Genomic DNA, 26,833 nt, shown 5'->3' with positions numbered 1-26,833 from the left:
GGCTGCGGGTGCATAGGTGTGAAATTGTGTTGGATTTCCGCGTCGATGTCTATGGAGCCTTGAAGAAAGATGCTGCAGGCGACCAGGAGGAAGATGTCCGGAGCGATCCATGGGTGGATCGAGGAAGATGGAGACCTGAAAGAAGAGGGGACAATGTTCACAGTCACTAGCCAGTGACCAGTGTGGAACCAGGAAGGAACCAGATGCTGTCGTTGCGATCAGGTGAAGAGTGGACGCTTGACTCTGCAGCCACGTGGACCAGGAGGTGTCTTCGACGACCAGGATAGAGGCACGAGCTGTCCCGCGCAGGCTCTCGCTGTCGGCGGTGTCTGATCCGGATTCGGAATCAACAGGCCTTGGTAAAGGCAACTCACACTGTGAGTGGAGATGGCGTCTGGTGCGGACCAGGAGGGTCCGGGGTGCTTCTCCTTTGCAGGGAAGCAAGAACCAGTCTGGAGCAACCAGACCAGCGGTGTGGATTTCAAGGATCGTCATCTAGGAGGCCTCTAGCCAGCCGGCAAGTGACCAGACAACGCGTCGAGCAGCAATCAAGCAAAAGGGCCCCACGCAGATCTCGTGGATGCTGGAGGGCTGGTCTTCTGTGCAGGAGCTGCTCGGGGCTGGTGCTTCTCAATCCCCAAAGCACTTTCTCGAGGATGCCTCTGAAGTCGTGCTGGAAGCGAAGTGCAGTTTCTCCAAGATGGCCGGTCCCACGTGTCTCGTCGCACCCACAGATCTCAGCTGTGCTGCAGATAGATGTAGCTAGAGGTCGGAGAGGTCTGGAAGTCCGGGTTTCGTCGGGCTCTGAAGACTGGTTCCACCGGGAAGGACGACAAAGTGAACCGCTAGGACGCATGATGGTGCCTGCTTGTGCAGGGTGGTCACTCCTTGGCCACAAGGGAGATTTCTTAAGTCTTCTGTGGAGCAGAACGTCGAAGTCCAGGGTTTCTTCTTTGTAGTTTCAAATCAGGATTAATCTAATTTGGAATGGGACCAGCTCCTACCTTTATTCTCCTAAAGGGGGCTGTACTGTGACTAGGCCCCTCCTATGGGTGGGACCGGGAAGGGGGGTGGTTAAACCCCCTATCCGTTGTACGGTTTCGTGCCAGAGCTGGGGCTGGAGTGCCCCAGCGACTGGTTTGAACCGGTGTATGGACAGGGACACCTTGTGTGTCCCAGGCATGTCTCATTCCTTTCAGCCTATCCTACCTCGATACACAAAATCCTGTCTGGGGTGGTGCTAGCAAGTCCCAAGGCAGGAAACCCTTTGTTCAGGCCTTCCCTTGCTGGAAGGACTCCCAGCAGCAGGAGGTCAGACTCGTGTCTGTGGTGGCAGCATCCATTTTGTGATGCTGAGGCTCGGGCTAACTTTAACCGGCGTTCTTAGTTACATACATGTTGTGTCCCTCTAAAAGGGTGGAATGCTACCCCCGTCGCCAGAACTGGCGAGGGGACAGTATTCCAATTCGTATGACACCTTACTCAACTTGTTTTGATAATGCTATGCCAAAGTTAGCAATAACCGCAAGGATTATAATGCACTTAAGAGTATATGGTATAGCGTTATCATGGAAACAGCTGAAGGACATGGTTCCAAAAGCTGCAGACAGGCTCAGCCGATGCTAGAGCACCATCTCACATAATTCCAAGCACTCTGCCTCCAGGATTGATAAGGCCTGCCATAGGAGTGACTTATAGGAGTATATATGTCCATTTTAGGGTAAGATATAGGTATACTATATTTAAAGTAAAGGGTGATTACACCACCTTGCCCCAGTTGTGTTACCAGCCAGTTGTGTCTGTTTAGATGGCCAGCCAGGGGTGGCACAATACATGCTGCAGCCCCTGGTAGGCCTTGGGTGCACTTAGGCCCTTTGTACCTATGGTACACTGTACAAGGACTTACAAGAGTGACCCAATACCAATTAAATATGTACCTAAGGTACATGGAGTCCATTTTAACAGAGAGAGCAGGAAGCCTGGGGTCCTGTATAGCAGGATCCCAGGCCAACTATGTCGAAAACCAGCAAAACACTAGGCAAAAAGTTGGGGGAAACCATAGTCCGATATCCACCTTCCTACACCTCCCCAGACAGACTTTTGTGTATTGGGGCAGAGAGGGCTGCATTCAGTGAATGCTTTCCAGACACTGCCTGGGGCACACTAGGTGCTCCATGCATTTCCCAGTTCAAACCGGTTGCTGGGGAACTCTGCCCCAGCTCTGGCGCTAAACTGGACAAAGGGAAAGGGGTGTAACCAGCCCCTTCCCAGGTCCACCTATGGGAGGCACCTTAAGGGTAGTCCAGCCCCTACACTTAGTATAAATATTGGAACCCAGTCACTAGAACTTTAGATTAGCCTGGATGAAACTTTGAAACATAAATCCTGGACCTTCGACATTCCATTTTGACTGGAAGACGGAAGACATCTCCCTTGTGGTCAAAGAGTGACCACCCTGTTCAAACAGGCACCAACAGCAACTTTGCCGGTCTGCATTTTTAAGGCTCTCGCAGGATCCTGAAAAATCTGCGACAAAGCACATGGACTTCCAGACATCTCTGACCCCGACCTTCGCTCACAGTAAAGCTGAGACCCGTGTCGGAACACCAGAGACGTGGGACTGGAGCTCCTGGACATCCGGCATTTTGAAAGCTGCACTCACTTCAGGGAGTAACTTGAAGTCGTGAATTGGGGTGCTTGAAGCCCCTGACCCGAGCACCATTTGCACCGAAGCCCAGAGGCCCACACTCTTCGAGTGACCCGTGGGCCCGGCTTTTGCATTTCAGCTTGACGGTTCTTCGCGGTTCCTAGTCCGTTGGCTAGTGAGCCCCCCGAAGACTTTCTTTTGAATCTAACTTGCTTTCCTGGTTGCTCCTGGCTTGCTCCAACTTTCCTACAAAGGAGAAGTTCCTCGGACCTTGCTGGTCTGCTCTGAAGCCAATCTTGACATCCTGCGTAGGTTGCGTTTGTCAAGGCTTGTTGGGTCCAGTCCGCATACTGACACAGCAGTCAACTAGATCCTCTGTGGGACAGCTCGAATCCAGCTCCTGGTAGTCGTCGACACCTCCTGGTCCTCGTGCCTGAAGAGACAAACTTCACATCTTCACCTGAAATCACCCGACATCTGGTGGCATCTTTCTATCACCGCTCTGGTCACTGGCAAGTAACCCAGACTCTGTCCCTTCTGCTTTCAGGTTCTACAGATCTTTGATCCACCCTTGGATCCACCCGGACACTTTTCCTCTGGTCACCTGCAGCACTTCTTTGCAGCTCTCCATTGAAAACGACGACGGAACCCGACACGAAAAGACAACTATGCACCCCGCTTCCTGGGTGAGGTAACACAAATACTCAGGTGCCCCCATGGGTCTTGACTCTTGAAGTGTCCTAGTTTAAAAGGGTTCCATTGTAGTCCATCCGGAAGTGTCCTTAAATAGTAAATTTGTAACTTCTTCGTTTCCCACAGAAAGTCAATTGAAACCTGCGGCTGTGTTTAGACACTGCACACGTCTCCCGTTGGCCTCCTACTTCCTACCCTTTGGTTCTTTAGAGTAGCCCCAGCAATTCCACAGGCCCCAGGCCTGCTTTCTAATTCCCTCGTGGTTCTTATACCACTATTTTAGTATATGGTTTGTGAGGCCCCTATGGCATAACGTATACTGTGCAACTTATCGTATATGAATTGAGTAACTTGTATTGTACTTTTACCTCTGACCGCATAAAGAGTGCAGAGGGGTTGTGTTTAGAATAAATACATATATATTTGACATATACCCTGTGTGGTGTCCTTTCATTTGGTACTCAAGGGATTATAATTAGTAAAAAACTTTAATACGCTCTCTCTGAAGTCTTAGCCTGATGACTGCTGGTCCATGCTACCACTAGGATAGCTTTCTATAAGCTTGACTTTACAACCACCATCAATAAGAGTCAATTAGCCTGGTGCAAGGTGCCCACTAGAACTAGTGGACATCATATGCCAGGCTAACTTCTCACAATAGTTATGATGAACTCTCATAGATGCATATGTATCATAGGTGGTTGATTCTTGGTATCACAAATATATGACATGTCATGTCAATCATCCCTATGCATTTCGGGTCCTGAACCCTTCATCAGGGGACTTCATTTCCTCTGTGATTCCAAGTAAACAATTTAAATCAATGTCAAAATCTCGAAGTCTTTTAGGTGGAGAGTACGGCGAGCATGGTTTACGTGGCCATATTCTGACTCAAAATCGAAACACTGAAGTCCCCTGATGAATGGTTCAAGACCCGAAATGCTAGGGATGATTGACATGACATGTCATATATTTGTAAAAACCACAGTTAATGGACAGAATGCAGGACAATGTCATACATTCACCCCAGTACAGAGATCTGGACCTAAATCCATCGCTTTTTTGCACTCCACACCACCCCAGTTCAGACATGGCCATATGCAAATCAGTCTGACCCTGTGCCTCATGGGAACAGTCCAGCCCGAACCGCCAAGCCATGCCTTCCCTGGACCGGAAACAAGCTTCCGAGGACCGGTTTCTGGCATTCCAGCCGTCTTCAGCCCGGCTTGCTTGAATCCAGTGGTGTGGAGAGCATGGGACTCACGTCTGAGCATACCCATCCCACTCGGGGTGACAAATGCAAAAACCACAGTTGATGGACTGTAGGAAGGTGGATACCTGACTATGGTTGCCCCCAACTTTTTGCCTGGTGTTTTGCTGGTTTTCCGACTTAGTTGACCTGGGGCCCTGCCAATCAGGACCCCAGGCCTATTGCTCTCTCTCTAAAATGGATTCCATGTACCTTAGGTACATTTCCAATTGGGACTGGGCCACCTTATCAGACCCTGTAACTCAGGGCATAGGTGTACCCAGGGCCTACCAGGGGCTGAAGCATGTATTATGCCACCCCTAGATGGCCATCTAAATCTGACACAACTGGCTGCACGACAGCTGGGGCAAGGTGGTGTACTCACCCTTTGCTTTAGATATAGTATACCCAGTGAAGTAGTGTGGCTCACTGGTTAGAGGCGGCAGACCCGAGAGCAGAGGACGGCCCGGGACCAGGGTTCGATTCCCGGCGCGGCAGGTTTCTGGACCAGGGTCAGCGGACTCGATAATTCTCTTGCCTCGGTGCCCACTCTGATCAGCGTTCACACTCGGCAACTCTGGGCATTAGCTTGCCTCATCTTCACTAACGGCCCCACCAGACCGCCGGGGATGCCTGGTCTCACCCTGGAGATACCCATTAAGGGACCATCTCTCAGGGAAGCCAGGAAGGGTTTCGCAGCGGTCGAAGCGCCTTGGGACCCTCCGGGTAAGTAGTGCGCTACATAAATGCCTACACATTTACATTTACATTCACCTATATCTAACCCTAAAAATGGCCAGTGAAGTAGTGTGGCTCACTGGTTAGAGGTGGCAGACCCGAGAGCAGAGGACGGCCCGGGACCAGGGTTCGATTCCCGGCGCGGCAGGTTTCTGGACCAGGGTCAGCGGACTCGATAATTCTCTCGCCTCGGTGCCCACTCTGATCAGCGTTCACACTCGGCAACTCTGGGCATTAGCTTGCCTCATCTTCATTAACGGCCCCACCAGACCGCCGGGGATGCCTGGTCTCACCCTGGAGATACCCATTAAGGGACCATCTCTCAGGGAAGCCAGGAAGGCTTTCGCAGCGGTCGAAGCGCCTTGGGACCCTCCGGGTAAGTAGTGCGCTATATAAATGCCTATACATTTACATTTACATTTACCTATATCTAACCCTAAAAATGGACACACAGATTCCTATCAGTCACTCCTATGGCAGGCCTTGACAATCCTGAAGGCAGAGTGCTTGGAATCGTGTGAAATGGTGCTCTGGCATGAGCTGAGCCCGTTTGCAGCTTGCGGAACCAAGTCCTAATAGCTGTTCCATGATAACGCATACCATATACTCTTAAGTGCATTATAATCCTCGCGGTTAAATGCTATCTCTGGTATTGCTTTATCAAAACATGTCGAGTAAGGTGTCATACGAATTGGAATACTAACCCCTCGCCAATTCTGGCGACGGGGTTAGCATTCCACCCTTCTAGAGGGACACGACATGTATGTAACTGTGAACCCCGGTTAAAGTTAACTCAAGCCTCAGCTCCACAAAATGGATGCTGCCACCACAGACACTAGTCTGACCTCCTGCTGCTGGGAGTCCTTCCAGCGAGGAGAGCTTGGACAAAGGGTTTCCTGTCAGGGGCGGTGCTAGCACCATCCCAGACAGGGTTTTGTGTATCCTGGGTAGGCAGGGTTTTACAGGAAGGTGACTGCAGAGTGGCACCCCGGTGCTCACTACGCATCTGCCGGCTAGAACCAGTTCCAGGGGCACACCAGCCCCTGGCCTGGGGAAAGTCCGGCATGGGAAAGGGGTGTAACCACCCCCCTTCCTGGTCCCACCCCTAGGGCAGGTCCTAGTCGCGTACCCACCCCTTTCTTTAGGATAAAGGCAGGAGCGGGGACCCTTCCAAATTAGATCATCTTTGAATCAAGAAACTACTTTCTACGAAAGGAACTCTCGACTTCTTCTCAAGATTTCTCCCTTGTGGTTAAGGAGTAGTCACCCTGCACCCGCAGGCACCATCTAAGAACTCTGCGGTTTGCTGCACGTCCTTCCTCAGGAATCCGACCGACCAGCACGACGAGACCCGGCTTCCCTGGCACCTCTGACCTCTACCTACCTCTACAGCTAAGCTGAGAACCGTAGGTGCGACGAGACCTTGAGGGACCGGCCATCATCAGAACTGCACGACTTCTATCCAGCACGACCGCCGAGGGATCCTCTGGTGAGTGCTTTGGGGTCCGAGAAGCCCCGACCCTGAGCAGCTCCAGCACCGAAGAGAAGCCTCCCAGCATCTCCACGATCTGCGTGGGGCCCTTCTGCTTTTTGCTGCTCACTGCGTTGTTTGGCTACTAGCCCGCTGGCTTGTGGCCTTCTGAACGACGCCCGACGACATCACCGCTGCTAGTCTGGTTGCTCCAGACTGGCCCTTGCTCCCTTCCAAAAGAGGAGCACCCCAGACCCTCCTGGTCCACTCCAGACGCCATTTTGAGTCCACCGTGTGGGCTTGAATTTGCCAAGACTTGTTGCCCCAATCCTGGGTCCAGCGACGTCGACAGCATCATCCATCGTGGGACAGCTCGCTCCTCCATCCTGGTCGCCGACAACGCCTCCTGGTCCGTGAGATCTACAGAGCACAGCGTCGCCCACCTAGTCGAGGTGACTACCATCCGGTGCCCTCCTGGTGCCACCTGACTACTGGCTAGTAGTCACGAACTTGGTCCCCTCTGCTTTCAGGTGTCATCCATCTTCGATCCAGGCTTGGATCAACTCGAACTATCTTCACTGGTCGCCTGCCAGCAACTTCTTTCTTCAGGCTCCTGGTTCGTCTTCGAGGATTCCCGACGTCTTTTGAGACATATGCAGCTGCAGCCCCTGGGTTAGGTAAACTCGGCATTTCGGTCCCCCAGCATAGCCTCACTATCCAAGTGTCAGGATCCACTGTCGTTTTCGATCTACCTTATCGGGTTCGCCCGAGAACACTAACTTTGTGAAATCTAGCTACCATAGACTTTGTCCCGCATCCCGTGTGAGAGTTGAACCTCTGCACCCGAGTCCCCTAGGCCTCCTACTAGTAATCTGAAGGTTCAGTAACGTAGTCCTAGCGATTCCAAAGCCTATTAGTACAGTACTTACCTGCTAGTAATTTTGCATTCCACTTTTAGAGTATATGGTTTTTCGTGCCCCTCGGGCATTTGTGTAAATTGTGCAACTTGAAGTATTTTCATAAGAGTTTTGTTGTGTGCTTAGTACCCTGTCCTCATAAAGAGTACAGGGCTGTTGTGATTCTAATAAATACACTGTTTATTTTCATAACACTTGTGTGGTGTCCTTTCACTTGGTGTTCAAGGGGTATACGTGATGGTGTAACAGCTGGCTTAACACGCCCTCTAGAGTTTAGCCCGAAGACTGCTCGTATCCACGCTACTAGGATAGCTGGTCTATAAGGTTGACTTACAACCAATCACCATAAGGGTTGTTTGGACTGATACAAAGTGTACACCAAGCATCAACCACCTATGATACATATGCATCTATGAGAGTTCATCATAACAATGTTTTGAATATGCAATAAAACTAAATTTATTTGACAAGAAGAAACTACAAAGAATTGTGGACTTTTATTTTGAAAATGAGAACGGTTACTATAACCTAAACCGAAGTGCAACAAGGGGACACTAAGCAATGTCCAACTTAGTGCTGCATTAAAAGTTTTGACTGGATTCCCTCAGGCTAGAGGGGGATACCCACTGTGCACCCAAGGTATTTACTGAACCTAAGGATTGAACAACACATTTTAAACAGTGTGCCTCACTACCTTTTGTTTTTTTGTTACCAAAAGGATTATTCACATGCTGGCTTTTCGACAAGCACAACTCATATAAAGAATACTGTGCGGCCAAATATCGCCAAGGTGATCCTTTTGTTACGCCTGATGATAAAGACCCTACAGGCTCCCTTACTTCAGTCTGAGTCAGTGGCCCCCCTGACAAACCCTGCTACCCGTCTCCGGTCGATGTACACAGAATCGCTGAACCGCAAGAAATTCAATTTCATTCGGCATTTTACTCATGACGACTTTCAAATAGCGGTATACATCACAGCGTCCATTAACACGCCGTAGATCAGATCTACTTCCCGGTTTCACCGTTCGATACTTCTCATTTCAAAGAGAAGGTTTCAAGTGTGAATTTTCAGGGTTTTTTTTACCAGCAATGAATTGTTTGGTCCTGATGATGGTCTACATGACGGCAGCATCATAGACTGAAACGTCGACACTCCCATCATCTCCATCAACGTTGTGTTGGCACGAGCACACAACCATTGTTGATTAATTTTTCTGGTTGTTTGTCGTAATTGTCAGGAGTTGATGTTTAGTTTTGAACTGATGTGTTTATGTTGCTTATATCTCTGTACATAATTTGTTTGCTTAAATTCATTTTTTCGCATGTCTCCCCATATTTCTATTTGCAAATTGTATTACTAAACATATAACATTTCTTATGAATACATTTTTATTCTCTCTATCTTTCTCCTTCCAGTGATTTATTCTATTTTCTGATTTTTCTTCACACGTGATATCCTGTTGATACACTGGAGTGCGATAATCTAAATACGACTCCTAACTGAGTATATTTACTTTCAGAATCAAGTCCCTTGTAGCACCCCTTGACCTTAATGATCCCCTGCCACTGGAGCACTATTGTCATATGCAAAATGAAGGATTATTTAGTGAGCTGGTGTCTGCAGCTACCTTCAGCGCTCCCCGAACGGGGCTATGCAGTTGCCGCTGCCAAAAGTCATCCGGCTTGGTGGGCTCCCACTGCGCTCCTCTCAATGTCAACCAGCCAGACCTGCAACGTCTGAGTCACGGTTGGTCCCCGGGAGTGGTCCTCCCTTCTCTATTACAACCCCTCAGCAGCCACAGAGCGGGTGCATCAGAAACCAGCTGGTCACAGTCATCTGTTCAAAGGGACAAGAAATGTCAACCACAGCCACAGTCTCCAACAAGCAGTGCGTACTCCAGCACTGCGCCCGACTGAACAAGAACTCCAGGGTGGGTCAAGCCTCTCCACCACACAGGGTTGTCCGGTCGCCCTATCTAAGGGGGAAGAGGAAATATTCTCTCCCCGTCCCCCCTTTGTTAAGGCGTTTGGCCTGGGTGAAGTAGGAAGGAAGGAAGTTGGGATAAGTTCTCATCAGCATTCTATTAATATTAAAAACTGTGTAAGGCTCTTCAGAGCACAATGCCTGAATTTCACTAACCTTGCGTGCTGAAGCGATAGCCATAAGAAAAGCTGCTTGCTGCGACAGGTGCTGCAAAGAGGCTTTATGGACCTGTTCATATGGGCATCCATTAATTGGAAATTGATAACATTAAGTTCCCATTGAGGGGGTGATGATCTAATTGGAGGCAACACTTTCTTAAGCACTTCTAAGAAGTATTTGATCACTGAAATTCTAAGGGAAGATGTCTGTGTTGTAGATTTTTTATAGGTTGTACTAGCTGCAAGATGCACCTTAAAAGAAGACATTCTTATGCCATACTTAGCTACATGAAGAAGATATAGTATAATCACATCTTTGCACAGCATTGGATTGTGCTTATTTTGAATGCACCATAAATAAAACCTCACCAATTAAAGGCATAAAGGGCTAGATGCATCAAGGGTTTTTGCATTCGCAAACTGTGCGAATCGCAAATTTCGGCCGTTTGCGAATGCAAATCCCGTTTTTGGGATGCATGAAGCATTTAGCTATTTTCATTGCGATTTCTTAAATTGCAATTGCATTTAAGAAATCGCAATTTTGCGTTTTCTTAAATGCAATGCATGATTAGTTTGGAATTGCGAATTCGCAATTTGGAAGGGGTAAATTAGCATGAAGTTGAACTTCATGCTAATTTACCGCAAAATGTTCAAACATGCACTAGTTGCATGTTTGAAAGTTTTCATTTACACACACACATGTCCTTGGGTCATGTGTGTGTGTAAATTGCATTTACAGTTCTATTTCAGGGGTGCAAGGAGGGCTTCTTTGAACCCCCCCTGCACCCTTGAAATTGCATTCACATTTTGCGAATCGGAATTTGAAATTCGCAAAATGTGAATGCCTTCCCATTCATTCCTATGGGCCTCTTGGCCCATGGGATTCAATGGGATTTGCGAAATCGCAATTAGGAATTAGAAATAAAATCATGCATCCCATTTTGCGATTCCTTATTTGCGATTCCCTAAAAATCGCAAATAAGGAATCGAAAAACCTTACAATGATGCATGTGGCCCTTTATGCTTTAATGGTAACTGTTTTAGCCTCTATTAAAAGTTCTGTGCAGTCGTGAGAGAGGCATAAATGCCCATACTGGAAGATTTGTAGCCGTGCTGTCCAGTTCAAGTGATGGACGGTTTGGATGCAGTATCTGTTCTCCAAACTTCTACAGGCGAACCTGTCTCCATGGCAACCTCTGTGTATTTGTTCTGCCAAGTGTAAAACGTTGGTGAACCACCACTGACGAGCCATTCTGGTGCTATCAGTATAATTCTGGTCTTGGACTTGTACAGTTTGACAATCACTGTTGGTATGAGAAAAACTGGGGAAATGCATAGAGAAATTTCCCAGACCAATTTATCAGAAGGATATTCCCCTTCGACCCTGGTTGGACAAATCTAGATGCATAATCTTGGCATTTATTGTTGTTTGCATCTGCAAACAGGTCTATATGTGTGTATCCCCAATGCTGAAAAATGCCTTGTAGTACTAGTAGTGATTTTCGTGAAAAAAATGACTGAGTGTGTCTGTTTGGTTATTGTAAACCCCAAGAAGATAAACGACAATTATGGTTAATTCCTGGCTATTAACCATTTCCAAATGGCTCGGGCATCGAAATATAAAGGACAAGAGTGAGTTCCTCCATCCTTGTTCAGATAATGCAATGTTGCTGTGTTGTTGGTTTGAACAAGGAGTGAGTTCGATGTTATAGATGGTACGAATGATTTGAGAGCCCCATTAAATGTTCTCAGTTCCAGTTTATTGATGTGATAAGTCTTTTCCTTGTCTGATCAAATTCCTTGGGTCTGCAGATAGCCCTATGAATACCCCATCCTGGGAGAGAAGCATCTGTGATCAGTGTCTGAGTTGGTTCATTCTGATGGATTGGTACCTCTACCAAAAGTTTCTTCTGTTGAGAACATCATGGGAGAGATTGAATTGCAGCATGCAATAGAATCAGCCTGTCCTTCCAGCAGTTTGAGTTTTGATTCCACTAGTCCTCTAGACATTGCTGCAATCTTGAATGAGGAACTATGAAGATGCAAAAGGCCATTGACCCTAGAAGGGATGCAATCTGTCTTGCTGGTGGATGGGGAACATGTAAAAGATTGCAATTCTTTGATAATAGTCTCTCCTCCGAAGGATATACTTTTGTGGATTGTGTATCTGGTATTTCTACCAGATACTGTATCTTTTGGAGTAGACAGGTTTGAGGTCGACTTGGAAAACCAGATTGGTCAACGTTTTGATACAAATCTAATAATGTTTCTATGTCTCTGCTGGTGGGATGGCCTTTATCAGCTCATCGTCCAGGTAAGGATGAACAAATATCTTTTGTTTCGTTAAGTGAGTTGTGACTACGGCCATACATTTGGGGAACGTCCGTGGAGCTGAATTTAGGCCAATAAGTAGGACATGGTATTGATAATATCATGATCCTACTTTGAATTGAAGAAACGGTTGATGCTTTGTAGATATTAGGATGTGAAAGTAAGCATCTTGTAGATCTAGCAAACACATCCTGTCTCTTTGATGCAATGCCAGCATACTGAAGTTCTCTTTTCGTATGCGCTTGTTCAGTACTATCAGATCTAAAATGTGTCTGAATTCTTGCTTGAGTCCTTTCTTTCTCACAAATTCGAAGAATACATTTCCAGTCTTTTCCAGAGATGTGGCACCTCCTCTACATTTAGTTTGTGTTACAGAATGTTAACTTCTTTTTGTAACTGCTCTTTTAAGTGCTGTGATGTTTTTACTGGTGGAAAACAAGGAATAGGGGACCTGAATCGAATAAGATAACTATTCTGAATAATATTCAAAACCCATTTGTCATTTTTTTTTATAAAGCACCACTCTTTCACTATTGCAGGTGATTGGGGATACTTCCCCCACTGGAGCAGGTAACAGAGAAGAGGAAAGTGACAACTCATTGCTTAACCAAAGGTTTTCCTGTAGATGCAAGTTGTGATTCCGTCCACCCAACTTGTAAACAGGGCCTTTGTCTCACATAGCATTACAATAGACCAACCCATGAGCTACACAATAGTAGAATCGTGGAAATGTGTCTATTATTTTAGACCCAGAGGTAACACTCAATAAATAATACATTATCACTGTCTTTAAGCTTTATAGATAAACATTAAAGTATCCTATGTATAACCTTTCTATTAGTGTGGTTCTCATATGCCGGAGATAACATGTAAGCGATTCAAACTGCAAGCATTTGTAAAAGGATCACTGGTCTTATCATCGACGTTCATGGTTAGTAGGCCTGACTGACGCTTGATGTAGAAGTGTTTTGATAACTGTACTTTGAACAAAACACATAAGGATATAATCCGATCTACTGAAGGACAGACATCTATAGGAAATGGGACAATACTTTTTTGGTCTTAAATAAGCGATCCAAAGTAGAAAGAAGCAGTGGATCTGCCAATTTAAGCTTTTGGCTCTCTTGTGTTGCGAGTGATGGCATTTTGCCTGATCACTTATGAGAATCTGCCGACAAGGAAATGCACTTTAGTGCAACAGCTGTTAGGCCAACCTTTTACTTTGTGAATGCTCTCATCTCTCCAGTTGTTACCGCTATTTGAAATGTTTTATTCATCTTTGTATGCTCGAAATATGTCTTTGTAATGCAAAGCTGATAGCACCATTGTTTAACCAAATATTTTTTTTTCTATGATATACATTAAAACTAGAAAGGGGTTCTCTATCCTAAGTAAAATTGTCTACTAGAAAGCATCCGTACTTTTCTAGTAAAATTATAATTTTTTTGTGTACATCTTTTATTGAACACATATAGCTGCCACATTAAAGCAGCAGCACATTTTCGTTTTTCCTGCTTTTCATTTTGTTGGCATGTGGTTTGGTTGCAATTAAAGGCTTTTTTCAATAGAAATTAACCATCTAACTGACCAAGACCTGTTGGCTTTGTCGATACTTGTATTTAAATGCTTTTTGTGACAGTATGTGTAAGGTGTTTGCAAGCCTATATGAAAAGCTGACAGTTTCCGTACACAGTGCAATATTTCTCTTTCAGAAATTATAATAGAGCCCTTAGTGTAAAAGGTACTATTGCTCTTCATAGGAACTCCATTCGCATGACAGTTTTTGTCATTGTATTTCTTTCTCTGGGGAAGGTCCCCATGGACCGGAATGCATTGGTGACAGGATAAATTATGCTAACATGAAATTTTTGGGAGATGCTACTTCCCACATCGCTTGAATAATTTCGTCATGGATATTGCACAAATGTGATTCTTTGTAACTGTGATACAAAAAAAGCTGAGAACACAATCAAAAGGATTGTAGTTGTGAATTATTCAAATTGGTTAAAAAAAAAGCTGACGCCTTGTTTGACGCTGTGAATGTATCCGGGTCTCTATTTCATTTGATGTCTAGATCAGTGGTAATATACAGGGAGTCCGCAAACAAATCTACATCTTTTCAACTTAATTGAAATACTCTAGAGTACTTTAAGAGGGTCAATTACACTTATCTCAGTCAACCAGTTCACCAAGTGCTAGAAAGGTTGTTAAGCCCTTTGATAATATTACACCTCTGTCATTAGCAGGTAATTCAAAATTACGTTTTGAGAGAATCTGCATATTTGTTACCTAGTTTATACAGTTTATTTTGGTGTTAGGACAGTAACTGTGTTGTGATAGTTTCACCCATTAAAGTTTTGGATATAAATGGAGAAACTTCAAAAAAGTGAAAACTGCTTCCAAAAACGGCTTTTGAGTACCCCAGCGTCGGCCTCAACCTATTTAATCCACCAAGAAACTGGCCTTAATTATATATCGGACTTAGCAGCTCTACGCCCATTGTTATTATGGCGTTCGATTTGGGATAAGAGGGAGACTGAGTTCACACAGAGAATAATTAGAGACTGTCTTAAATTAGATTTTTGTTCTTGCATCCCTTGGTTGACCTATATTATTCATTGGTGTAGTACTTTGTTTGATTTTAACATTCTAAAGGAGTCAGAATACGCAATCCCCTTTACAAAGAAAGAAATTAAAGATTCGTTCTTATTATATAAAAGGGAAGAGCGACTAAAACTAATTAGGCCCCAAAAAACTTTTATATTTTATACACAACTCGGACTCAAAAATGAGTTCCAGGCATACTTAACGGAGGAGTCAAGATCCTCACACCGTTTTGTTTTGGCACGCCTTAGGTTGGGGACCGCCCATCAATTAGTATCCTTCCCAGAAATAGGAGAAAGGTCTTCCATGAAATGTCCTTGTGACAATATTTCCAACCAGAGTTGTTGTCATTTTTTAATATTTTGCAAATTTAATTTTATTCCTCCTTTAGGAAATTTTATCTGAAGTCTATTTTTTTTTAAATATAATGTACGTCAAACCGAGGATGCAATGAATTTATTGTGTGCTCTTGAGAATATGGATATTTGTTTCCGGGTTGCACTATTTATAATAAAATGCAGAGCAGCCAGGAAATCAATAGTTTTGTAACAACTTGCAACTGGTATTCTGGGATAAGTATATGCTAGTTTATACCCATGTGTATATAGTCGGGGTATTAAGTCGAGTTTTTGACTCCAACATTACAGCGAATATTGGCTTTTCACTTGCCTTTCTCATTTTGCATGTGAATATGAATATGCATATCATGCGTTGTACTGTTATAAATTTGAGCTCTCTTTATGCACATGTCACTGTAGTAAAAATTCTTGATAAACATTTTTAGCTAGGATACTGTTTTAGTACAATGATTTAATGAAATAGTTGCCATCCATACTTTTTAAAATATTTATTAGTAATGTTTCCCTTCAAGAGCTATCTATTGCTTGGAAATGAATGCTTAGATAAATATGCCACCAGTAAATAATAATAATTTTGTATTTTATGATTTTATGCAATTGCATGTATATTTCTTGTTTATTGTCGCTTTTATGGTTGTACTATGCAAACCGAATAAAGCTTTCTGAAATGAAAAATGACATGGAGGAACCCTTCATTAACTGACTTGAGTGGGCCGTATTTTATAAGTTATATTCACTGTGTGAAACTATTCTATCAGTACATTGTTTCCCAAAACACTGGCAAGGTGAGCTGCATGAAAGCGTTTTTTAACATGATGAAAATGTTATTCTATCTTACATCTAACAGCCTCTTCATTCTTCTAGGCCTTGTGGAGAGTGAGATAACGAATCACAATATTGTAATCCCGGAACCAAACATAATCCCGGCAACAGCTACACCTATGGAATTGACTGCTCTGCAGGTATAGTGCTACGTACCTTTTACCTGCCTCGCATTTCCTCCTTCCTCGCTCCATTCGGATTTTCATTGCCAAAACATGTACATGCACTTCTCTCGTAGGGGATTTCCATGATAGTCATAAGCAATGAATAGTCCCACCCATGTGCACGGAACCCGGAGCACTTTATCCAATAAATTTTCTTAAGAGATGAAGTTCGCCTTTCTTCGGGAAGGCCTTTAAAAGTCACTTAAGAAAGCCATAATGCAGCCTAGGGGAGGCTACAGTGGTCAGACTTCTTCATCTGGGAATGTCAAAAGAAGAGACTGATTACATATGCTCTCAGAATATATCTTTTTGTAATGGCACAGAAAAAGAACCTCCACAATCCCTTCCCCTATGGAAAGACAGATATGAAGAAGTGCAGGGCCTTGTAGCTGCCATTATACGTGAATAAAAAGAAAGCTGTGCCTTTAAGAGCAGAAAGACCACCAATATCCCATCATGCTTAGCCAGAGGCAGTTGCTACCTCAGTTTTTTTTCCAGCTCCTTATGACAGGACCCCTGGTGTATTGAACTCAACCATTTTAGGTTTTTCTTCAAATTAAATCTCCAAACTTCACAGTTTTTTGCTTCACTCAACGTCTTTTGTCCTTCTCTATGGAGCAAAGTATTTTTCCTATTCTTAAGGTCATATCTTTTTGACAAATGTCCTAGATGTGGCAGAAAAAAAGCTAAAACAGACACACATGAGGTCTGCATTCTTTGTTTACCTTCCTCTCATTTTCCTGCCTCCTATGACATATGTAAAACCTCTGTGTCTAGACCCACTCGAGCAACGTCGAGAGCCACTTTGCACTGGCAACCGACGCGAGCAAAAAATCCTTGAACTTTGTGTTTTAATGAGTCAAACCACTCATAAATCCTGAAAATTGCTTATAAATAGACATTGTTAGCCCTCAGGCTGCATTGCAAAACAATACCATAGAAAATGAAACCATTTTCACAATAACTGGCACCGTGCCTTTAAGGCAGCCATGACCCCAGGCTTCCCATCATGCCTCAGGGGTGACAGGTCAGTTGTTCTTTCCGGCTCCTTCAGTCAGGACCCTGGTGAAACAGCTCCTTTTCTTTTTGACTTTCTGTCAAAAAATATTCAGCTTTTACTAGAATTTTTGACTTCACTCGACGTCTTTTAGACATAGAGTGCTGTTTGAACACTTTTTGTGCTTAAAAAAGGTATTTTTCCTGTTAAAGATGCCTTCTCTCTTTGACAACTGTCCTTCATGTGGAAGGAAAAAGGCAAAGACTGACTCTCATTCAGTCTGTATCCTGTGCCTACCAGACTCTCATTCCTCTAAAACCTGTGAACACTGCCAGGTTTTATCTTCCAGGACTCTTAAGGATCGAGAGAGGATTAGAGCTTATGGACTTTCTGAGAGAGGAAGATCTCCCAAGAAGCAGAAAAGTCGGAAGACGCGGTCGACGTCGAGAGGAGCCCCGACTGGTTCACATTCGACGTCGGGATCGGCGTTGAAGAAGCAGTCGACGGCGACGAAGAAGATGTCTTCAGCGTCTACATTGAAGGTACCTCCGCTTCAGTCAGCGTCGAGGGACAGGTCGCCGTCGCAGCGGAAGAGCTCGACGACGAGCCGTATGACGTCGAAACAGCATCGTCATGCTGTGACGTCGAGGCATTCTCCGTCGTCGTCGGTCCACCGACGTTCGACGTCGAGCCATCCTCCGTCGACGACTAGCCATGGTCGTTCGACGTCGAGGGAGCCTCTGTCGACACATCATCGGTCGACGTCGATGCAGCCAACGTCGACGCCTGGACGAGAGCGTTCGACGTCGGAGCGGCATTTGGAGTCGAGGCACGCCCAGTCGCCGTCAAATCAACGGCGATTGGCGTCGAAACAGCCTCCATCGACGTCGAGCAGACAGCCTTCAACGTCGAAGGACAGCCATCGCCACCCGAGGTCGACGGAGAAATCACGGTCGACGTCGAGGGAGCCTCTTCCTGCTCGGCGCTCGGCGTCGATACCACCACCGTCGAGGGATCAACAAAGATCCAGGGAGAGAAGTTCTTCACAAACAAAGAACGTTACTCCTACAAAATCAAAGGAGGTGGTTCGGGACAAGGGAAGTGACTTGTTGGTCCAGACTCATGCCCTAGAGCCACAGTTGGGTTCTCCAGGCTCAGCATCGGCTGCGGAGGTGGAACAATCTCCAGTGCAGGATCCCCCCGCCAAGAGACGGAGACTTGCAGAAGAAAGATCTCGCTCAAGGTCTCCCTCTGGATCTCTTGTGAGTCTTTCGTCATCATCCTCATCATCTCGGAGTGGCAGATCCTCGGATGGACGGAGCGGCGCATCTAATAGGGGGAGGTCCGAATCCCCTGCAAGATCGCAACAGGATCGAACGGATCGACCTCAACGGTCGCGTACACCTGAGAAGGATCCCGTCCACAAGTCTCCTTCTGTTCATCTTTCCCCAAGGTGGAATAGACCTCTTCACCACTGGGCAAAGGACAAGGAGACAGCAGAGCGCCTAAAGCGATATCGAGCCCAACCTCTTCCCCGCAGAGAAAGGTCTCGTTCTAAGCACTCAAGCAAGAGACATTCTCGTCACAGAGAGAGATCTCGTTCCAAGACGCGTTCTAGCAGAAGAACTAGGTCCAAGTGGTCAAGTAGTTCTTCAAGTTCGTCGAGAACACGATCTCACAGGGATTACTCCCCGACTCTTACAAACAGTCCACGCTCAAGAGTGTCTCCAACTGAGGATATTTTCTCGTTCCAAGATATTTTGGGCAGGGGAGCCCTGAAACTGGGAGTACCAATGACAGCTCCACAAGTCAAGACGACTGTCATATTCGAAACCCTGCAGCATAGATCAGCACCCAAACCGTTGTTGCCGTTGGTTCCGGGTATAATGGAACATGTGAACGAAGTCTTCCTCACTCCGGCAACGGTGAAGTCCGTTCCAGCGAGGATTCTCAAAAAGTATCGTCCTCCGGAAGAGGATCCTCTGTTCCTTAAAGCTGATCCCCCGCCAGATTCAGTGATCATTACGGCGGCAAGAAAATCCAATGCGGTGGCTTCCTCATCCACGGTGCCTCCGGATAATGATAGCAAGGTGCATGACTCATGGGGGAGAAGGGTGTGTAACACCTCAGCCTCTTTCCTCAAAGTTTCTAACGCGGAAGCCCTGCTCGGCAGGTATGACCGGTCTCTGTGGGACTCACTTCAGAGATTTACCGCAAAGCTCCCTGAAGAAGACAGAAAGGACTTTGAGGAGGTTCTGATGGAGGGCAGTCAAGTCTCCAACCAGATTATAGGATCGGCAGCAGATGGGGCAACGCTGGCGGCACATGGCTATGTGCACAGAGTTACAGCAAGGAGAACATCTTGGTTACGCCTCACAGCATTAAAACCGGAGGCTCAAGCAAGAATCCTGAACCTTCCTTTTTTAGGCACATCTCTCTTTGGAGCAAGTGCGGATGGAGAGATGCAGCGGATGAAGACCGAGTTGGACACTCTCAAAGCGGTGGGACTCGAGAAGAAAAAGGAATTTAAGAAGAAATTCCGTTCGAACAACAAGGGTTATTCGAAGCAGAGGGTTCAAACCCCTCAATGGCAGAAAAGCCAGAACCAGCAGGGCCAGCAAAAGACACAGTACAAAGGCAAGGGCAATTCCAAGGGAAATGGAAATCAGCGCCAAGGCAACAACTTCAATAAAGCGCAGCAGAAGCAATGAGTCTTCACTTCCCCCAGCGCCGTTACCCACTCCAGTGGGGGGAAGCATTGCGCATCACAGGAAAGAGTGGCAGGCCATCACCAAAGATCAATGGGTGTTGTCTACGCTGCAGAATGGGTACTGTCTTCGTTTCCATCGTCTACCTCCACACGTTTCCCCGATGTCAACATCAAGTCACCAGCTACAAAGGTTAAAAGCAGAAGTAGCTACACTCCTCGAGAAAGAAGCCATCGAGAGAGTTCCGGTGTCCCAAAGGGGGAAAGGAGTATACTCGAGGTACTTTCTGGTCAGAAAAAAGGGCCAGAAGGAAGAATACAGGCCCATTCTGGACTTGAGAACACTCAATCTGCATGTACGAAAAGAAAAGTTTCGCATGTTGGCGCTTCATCAGATATATCCACATCTCAGGCAGGGGGATTGGATGTGTTCGATGGACCTTCAAGATGCGTACTTCCATATTCCAATACGGCAAGATCACAGAAGATTCCTTCGATTCCGGGTGGGGACCTCTCACTACCAGTTCAAAGTCCTCCCGTTTGGGATGAAGTCGGCTCCCAGAGTGTTCACCAAGTGTGTCGCAGTGGTGGCGGCAGCTCTACGCCGCAGGGGAGTCTTCGTATACCCATACTTAGACGATTGGCTGTTGAAAGGTCCAACTCCAGGCAATGTAAGGAATCAATTCAAGACATGCATAGAACTTTGTCAACGTCTAGGTCTACATGTCAATTTCAACAAGTCTGTCTCACAACCAACTCAGAAGATCCACTTCCTAGGAGCTCTTCTAGACTCCGAAGTAGGAAAAGTGTTTCCTTCGGAGGAGAGACAGTTTTCGATAGCCCTCAAGTGCCAGCAAGTTCTTCTCCACAAGTCCCAGAAGGTGCGGAAGATAGCCTCACTCTTGGGGTCGATGGCTTCCTGCATCTTCCTTGTACCGAACGCCAGACTTCGGATGCGTCCTCTTCAGCAGGATCTGGAGGACAAATGGGATCAACACTCAGATCAGTGGGACGATCGGATCACTTTGTCGGAGGTTGCTCAATCTTCCCTCCAGTGGTGGACAAAGAGACAGAACATGCAGATGGGAGTCCTCTTCCATCAACCGCCTCCAACTCAAACGATCATCACAGATGCATCATTGCAGGGATGGGGAGCGCACATGGGACCCCTACAAGTGCAGGGTCTGTGGTCTCCCAAGGAAAGCACTTATCATATCAACTTGCTGGAGTTGAGAGCGGTTCACCTGGCTCTCAAAGCGTTCCTTCCCTCGCTTCAAGAGAAAATTATTCTAGTACAGACAGACAACACCACCACGATGTACTATTTAAACAAGCAGGGAGGAACACGCTCAAGGACTCTGTCTCTGGAAGCTCAGCGCATCTGGCATTGGCTTCTAGCTTGCAAGTTGTCTGTTCAGGCAGTCCACCTCCCAGGAGAGCAGAACGTGAGGGCGGACGCTCTAAGTTGGCACTTCGAAGACAGAGAAGACTGGGTTCTCAACGACGAAGTGCTAGACGACATTTTCCAAGCTTGGGGTCGTCCTTCAATAGATCTCTTCGCAGACGACGAAAACACCAAATGCCCAAGCTTCGCCTCCAGGTTCTATCGACCAGGAACGAGAGGGAATGCTCTGTTAATGGACTGGTCGGGGCAGTTTGTGTACGCCTTCCCACCCCTTCCGCTGATCCCGAAGGTGGTGAGCAAGCTGAACCACTAGTGCACAACGATGATCCTGATTGCCCCCGACTGGCCGAGACAATGGTGGTACACAGACCTACTTCACCTATCAGTGTCTCCTCACAAGAGGCTTCCATGCAGGCAGGACCTGTTGTCGAAGATGAACGGGAGGATTCACCATCCCAACCTTCCGTCACTGAACTTGGCAGCATGGCTCCTGAGGTCATACAGTACGGACATCTAGGGCTGCCACAGGACTGCATGTCCATTCTGAAAGAAGCACGACGCCCTTCCACTAGACATTCGTATGCTTGCAAGTGGAAGAGATTCTATATGTGGTGGAGGCAGAATGGTCATAATCCGGTAAAAAGTCAGGAAGAAGCAGTTCTCCCATACTTGTTGTACCTGACTAAAGCAGGTTTGAAGTTTAACTCCATTAAGGTGCATTTAGCCGCTATTACAGCTTATAGGCGATCACCTTCACAAACTTCTTTTTTTCAGCTTCCTGCAGTAAAAGATTTCCTGCAGGGTCTAAAGAAAGTGTACCCTCCTGTTCGGCCTCCTGCTCCGCCTTGGGAGCTGAACTTAGTCCTATCAAAATTGATGGGTTCGCCTTTTGAACCTATTCATAAAGCTTCTTTACAGCATATTTCCTGGAAAGCAGCTTTTTTGATAGCGATTACGTCAGCCCGTAGGGTGAGCGAAATTCAGGCACTATGTACTAAAGAACCGTATACGGTTTTTCATCTGAACAGAGTGGTGCTTAGAACGCATCCTTCTTTCCTGCCTAAAGTGGTATCAGATTTTCATGTCAATCAGTCTATCTCTTTACCCACTTTCTTTCCTAATCCCTCTACTCCAGCTGAGAGGGCGTTACACTCTCTGGACCTGAAAAGGGTTTTAAAGTTCTATCTGGACAGGTCCAAGTCTATTCGACATTCTGATCAATTGTTTGTTAACTACGGTTCGATCAGGACTGGTCATGCAGCCTCGAAACGTTCTATCTCCAGGTGGATCGTTTCGTGTATCAAGCTTGCTTACCAATTGGCACAGAAGACTTTAGGGGGTTCCCCTAAGGTGCATTCTACTAGAGGTAGAGCAGCCACGGCGGCTTACCTGCAGGATGTGCCCATGTCTGAGATTTGTAAAGCGGCGACCTGGAGGTCTGTCCATACATTTACCAGACATTACTGTCTAGATTCTGACACGAGAGCAGATACCCAGGTGGGCCAGGCCTCCCTGAGGAATCTGTTTAACAGCTAGAGTTTCTTTTGGCTGTTATGATTGGTTGGGTCATGTACTTCTCATTTACCTGCAGGTGGTTGATGGGCTTGCTATTCTATTCAGTGCTTATGACTATTGATGAGGATCCCCTGGAAGAGAAGGATAAGTTACTTACCTGTAATCCTAGTTCTCTTCCAGGGGTATCCTCATCAAAGTCATAAGCAACCCACCCGCCTCCCCAGGTAAATGAGATTTGGTACTGTTTTGTTTTCAATCTTGTGATTGAGCCCTGTCTTCAGGGTTATGCAAAGAACAACTGACCTAACTGTCACCCCTGAGGCATGATGGCAAGCCTGGGGTCATGGCTGCCTTAAAGGCACGGTGCCAGTTATTGTGAAAATGGTTTCATTTTCTATGGTATTGTTTTGCAATGCAGCCTGAGGGCTAACAATGTCTATTTATAAGGAATTTTCAGGATTTATGAGTGGTTTGACTCATTAAAACACAAAGTTCAAGGATTTTTTGACCTAATGTGCTTTTTCATTCCTTACTAATTGCAGTTCATGTATATGTGTTTGCATTGTTTAGCCTCAGTTTGGGGCTGCATTGATGTGAGAAAAATGATATATGTACATACATATATGTGGAGCGAGATATATGTGTTTTATACATATATATTTTTATATTGTTTCCGGGGTCCCGCACATGGGCGGGAATATTCAGTGCTTATGCCTTTGATGAGGATACCCCTGGAAGAGAACTAGGATTACAGGTAAGTAACTTATCCTTACCCTATTTTATGTAACTCATGTTTTTAATGCAAATTGTTTTACTTTATTGTAATTGTTTAACTATCTTGTAAAGCGCTCTGATACCCCCGGGTCCAGTAGCGCTATATAAAATCTTGGAAATAAATAAAATAAATAAATAAGAAGTGTATTTACTGTCTTTACCCTGACCATGTGGTTGGCAAATGTAAAATTTCCAGAACCTTTTCAACTAAGACGCTTAAAGACAGGGAAGGCCGTCTCCTCCTTTGGCTCCAAAGACTTAAAGACAAGGATTCGTCACTTTCTGACGCAGAAATCCTGGTGTGGGGACCATCTAAAGCAGCCTCTAAACGTAGCAGTGTGCAGGATTTGCCTTCTCCATTCTAGAAAAAGAAAAAACTTTCTCTTTCTGTGGCTCCAGCGGTGTCCTCACCTCCTTCTGCTACGTCTCCGCCCACAAGATCGGACTCTCAGGCGTCTGATGCTTCTTCCCATCATGTTTCTGCCAAAAAACATGTCTCATCGTCGACGGGAGCGTCGATGATTGTCCCGATGACGAGATCTGTGTCTCCGGCTCGTCAACGGCAACTGTGATGACGACATCTGCTTCTGGCTCGTCGACGGCAACATCGACGTCATCCATGTCGACGAAGGTATCCCTCAGTTTTAAGACTGTTTTGTCGAGGATACCTATCGCCTCGTCGTCGAAGAAGAAGACTCTCTCGTCGTCAGCAAAATCTTCGTCGACGAAAGTTGTTAAACATGCCTCTTAGTCATCGGCCCCGTCAACGATAGCTCCGTCGACGGCAGCTTCATGGACGACAACTTCGTCGACTGAGGCATAGTCGACGATGGCCCCGTCGACGGCAGCCCCGTCGACGGCGGCTCCTTCAGCTGCGGCTCCGTCGACGCCAATGCCATCATCTCGTCTGCTCCGACGACGACTTAATCGACAACGATTGCATCTTCTTTTGCTTCGCTGCCGATGGTGCCGCTTTCTTCCTCCAGGTCTGGCTCTTCCACCGTCGACCCTTTGCACCAATGTCGCCAGATGCCTGTAGACCAGCTGTCTATTCCAAGTGACTCACAGCCTCTTTTGCGCTTGTTTGCCGCAGGATCAGAACAGGACTCTGGTTCTGAGGACGATGTGGATGATACCTTCAGGGCGGCTCGCAGTCCGTCAGATTTAGTTATTAAATGCCAGGACTATGGTGAGTACGATGAGGAACATTATTTTCATGAGGAGGAACTTTCCGTGTAGGTTCCTACTGCAACACTGCCTCTGTCGCTCATCTCCAATCTCCAACACATGTTGGAGGATCACAACAGACGTTTCCCCCCATCTCATCGGGGTTCGCCAGTGCCTTCAACACCTGCGCCTGCTGCGGCTCCTGCGGCTGCTCAGCTACCACAACCACCAATGTCTTCTCCTCAAGTTCAGACATCCGTAAAGATACACACTACAGTGTATGCCGATGAGGATGATGACGTTCAACCTGAACGAGAGTATAGGAGATTTGGGTTTGCAATCCTATGGTCACCCCAGATTTTTGCTTTTTGCTTCACTGGTTTACGACTTTCCCTGGCTGTGGGCCTGCTAATCAGACCCAAAGCCTAGCTGTTCTCTTTCTAAATTGACATCCATGTGCCTTAGGTGCATTTACCAATTGGTATTGGGTCACTCTTGAAAGTCCTTGTACAGTGTGAACCCAAGGCCTACCAGGGGCTGCAGCATGTATTATGCCACCCCTGGCTGGCCATCTAAATCTGACACAACTGGCTGATCAATCAGCTGGGGCAAGGTGGTGTAATCACGATTTGCTTTAGATAGAGTATACCTATATCTAAACCTAAAATGGACTTATATCCTCCTATGGCAGGCCTTAACAATCCTGAAGGCAGAGTGCGTGGAATTATGTGAGATGGTGCTCTAGCATGAGCTGATCCTGTCTACAGCTTTCGGAACCAAGTCGTTTCGCTATTTCCATGATAACGCTATACCATATACTCTTAAGTGCATTATAACCCTGCAGTTATTGCTAACTTTGGCATAGCACTATCAAAACATGTCGAGTAACGTGTCATACGAATTGGAATACTACCCCTTCGCCAGTTCTGGCGACGGGGGTAGCATTCCACCCTTCTAGAGGGATACGACATGTATGTAACTGTGAACCCGGTTAAAGTTAACTTGAGCCTCAGCATCACAAAATGGATGCTGCCACCACGGACACAAGTCTGACCTCCTGCTGCTGGGAGTCCTTCCAGTGAGGGATGCTTGGACAAAGGGTATCCTGCCTTCGGAGGTACTAGCACCGCCCCAGAAAGGATTTTGTGTATTAGGTAGGACAGGCCTGAAAGGAATGAGACATGCCTGGGGCACAAAAGGTGCCCTGTGCATACACCGGTTCAAACCTGTTGCTGGGGCACTCCAGCACCAGCTCTGGCGCGAAACCGGACAAAGTATAGGGGGTGTAACCACCCCCCTTCCTGGTCCCACCCATAGGAGGGACCTAGTCATAGTACAGCCCCCTTTAGGAGAATAAAGGTAGGAGCTGGTCCCATTCCAAATTAGATTATCCTGATTTGAAAATCTACAAAGAAGAAACTCTGGACTTCGACGTTCTGCTCCACAGAAGACTGAAGAAATCTCCCTTGTGGGCAAGGAGTGTCCACCCTGCATCTGCAGGCACCATCAAGCGTCCTAGCGGTTCACTATGTCGTCTTCCCTAGTGGATCCAGACTTCAGAGTCCGACGAGATCCGGACTTCCAGACCTCTCCGACCACTACCTACATCTGCAGCACAGCTGAGATCCGTCGGTGCGACGAGACACGTTGGACCGGCCATCTTGGAATAACTGCACTTTGCTTCCAGCATTACTTCAGAGGCATCCTCGACGAAGTGCTTTGGGGATTGAGAAGCCCCAGCCCCGAGCAGCTCCGTCACAGAAGATCAGCCCTCCAGCATCCACGAGATCTGCGTGGGGCCCTTTTGCTTGATTGCTGCTCGACGCGTTGTCTGGTCACTTGCCAGCTGGCTATTGGCCTCCTAGACGACGATCCTTGAAATCCACACCGCTGGTCTAGTTGCTTCAGACTTGCCCCTGCTTCCCTGCAAAGGAGAACCATCCCGGACCCTGCTGGTCCGCACCAGACGCCTTTTCCACTCACCGCGTGGGTTGCCTTTGCCAAGGCCTGTTGATGCCGAATCCCGATCCAACACCGCCGACAGCAAGAGCCTGCGTGGGACAGCTCGTGCATCCATCCTGGTCGTCGAAGACACCACCTGGTCCACGTGGCTGCAGAGTCAAGCGTCC

The 26,833-nt window shown here is 46.6% G+C and overlaps 1 protein-coding gene across 1 annotated transcript in view; it reads left to right on the top strand.

Annotated features, from left to right (window-relative positions):
* Positions 1–26,833, top strand: part of LOC147734664 (uncharacterized) — a 5,992,067-nt gene that overhangs the window by 203,774 nt on the left and 5,761,460 nt on the right. Inside the window, exon 4 of the mRNA XM_086952471.1 lies at positions 16,018–16,115. Coding sequence (XP_086808597.1) covers positions 16,018–16,115 — 98 coding nt within the window. The remainder of the gene's footprint in view (positions 1–16,017; positions 16,116–26,833) is intronic.

The sequence above is a fragment of the Lissotriton vulgaris genome, chromosome 1_2, assembly GCF_964263255.1.
Source record: "Lissotriton vulgaris chromosome 1_2, aLisVul1.2, whole genome shotgun sequence".
NCBI classification, from domain to species: Eukaryota; Metazoa; Chordata; class Amphibia; order Caudata; family Salamandridae; genus Lissotriton; species Lissotriton vulgaris.
The sequence above is the reverse complement of the archived record's forward strand: the minus strand, read 5'-3'. Positions and strand labels throughout refer to the sequence as shown.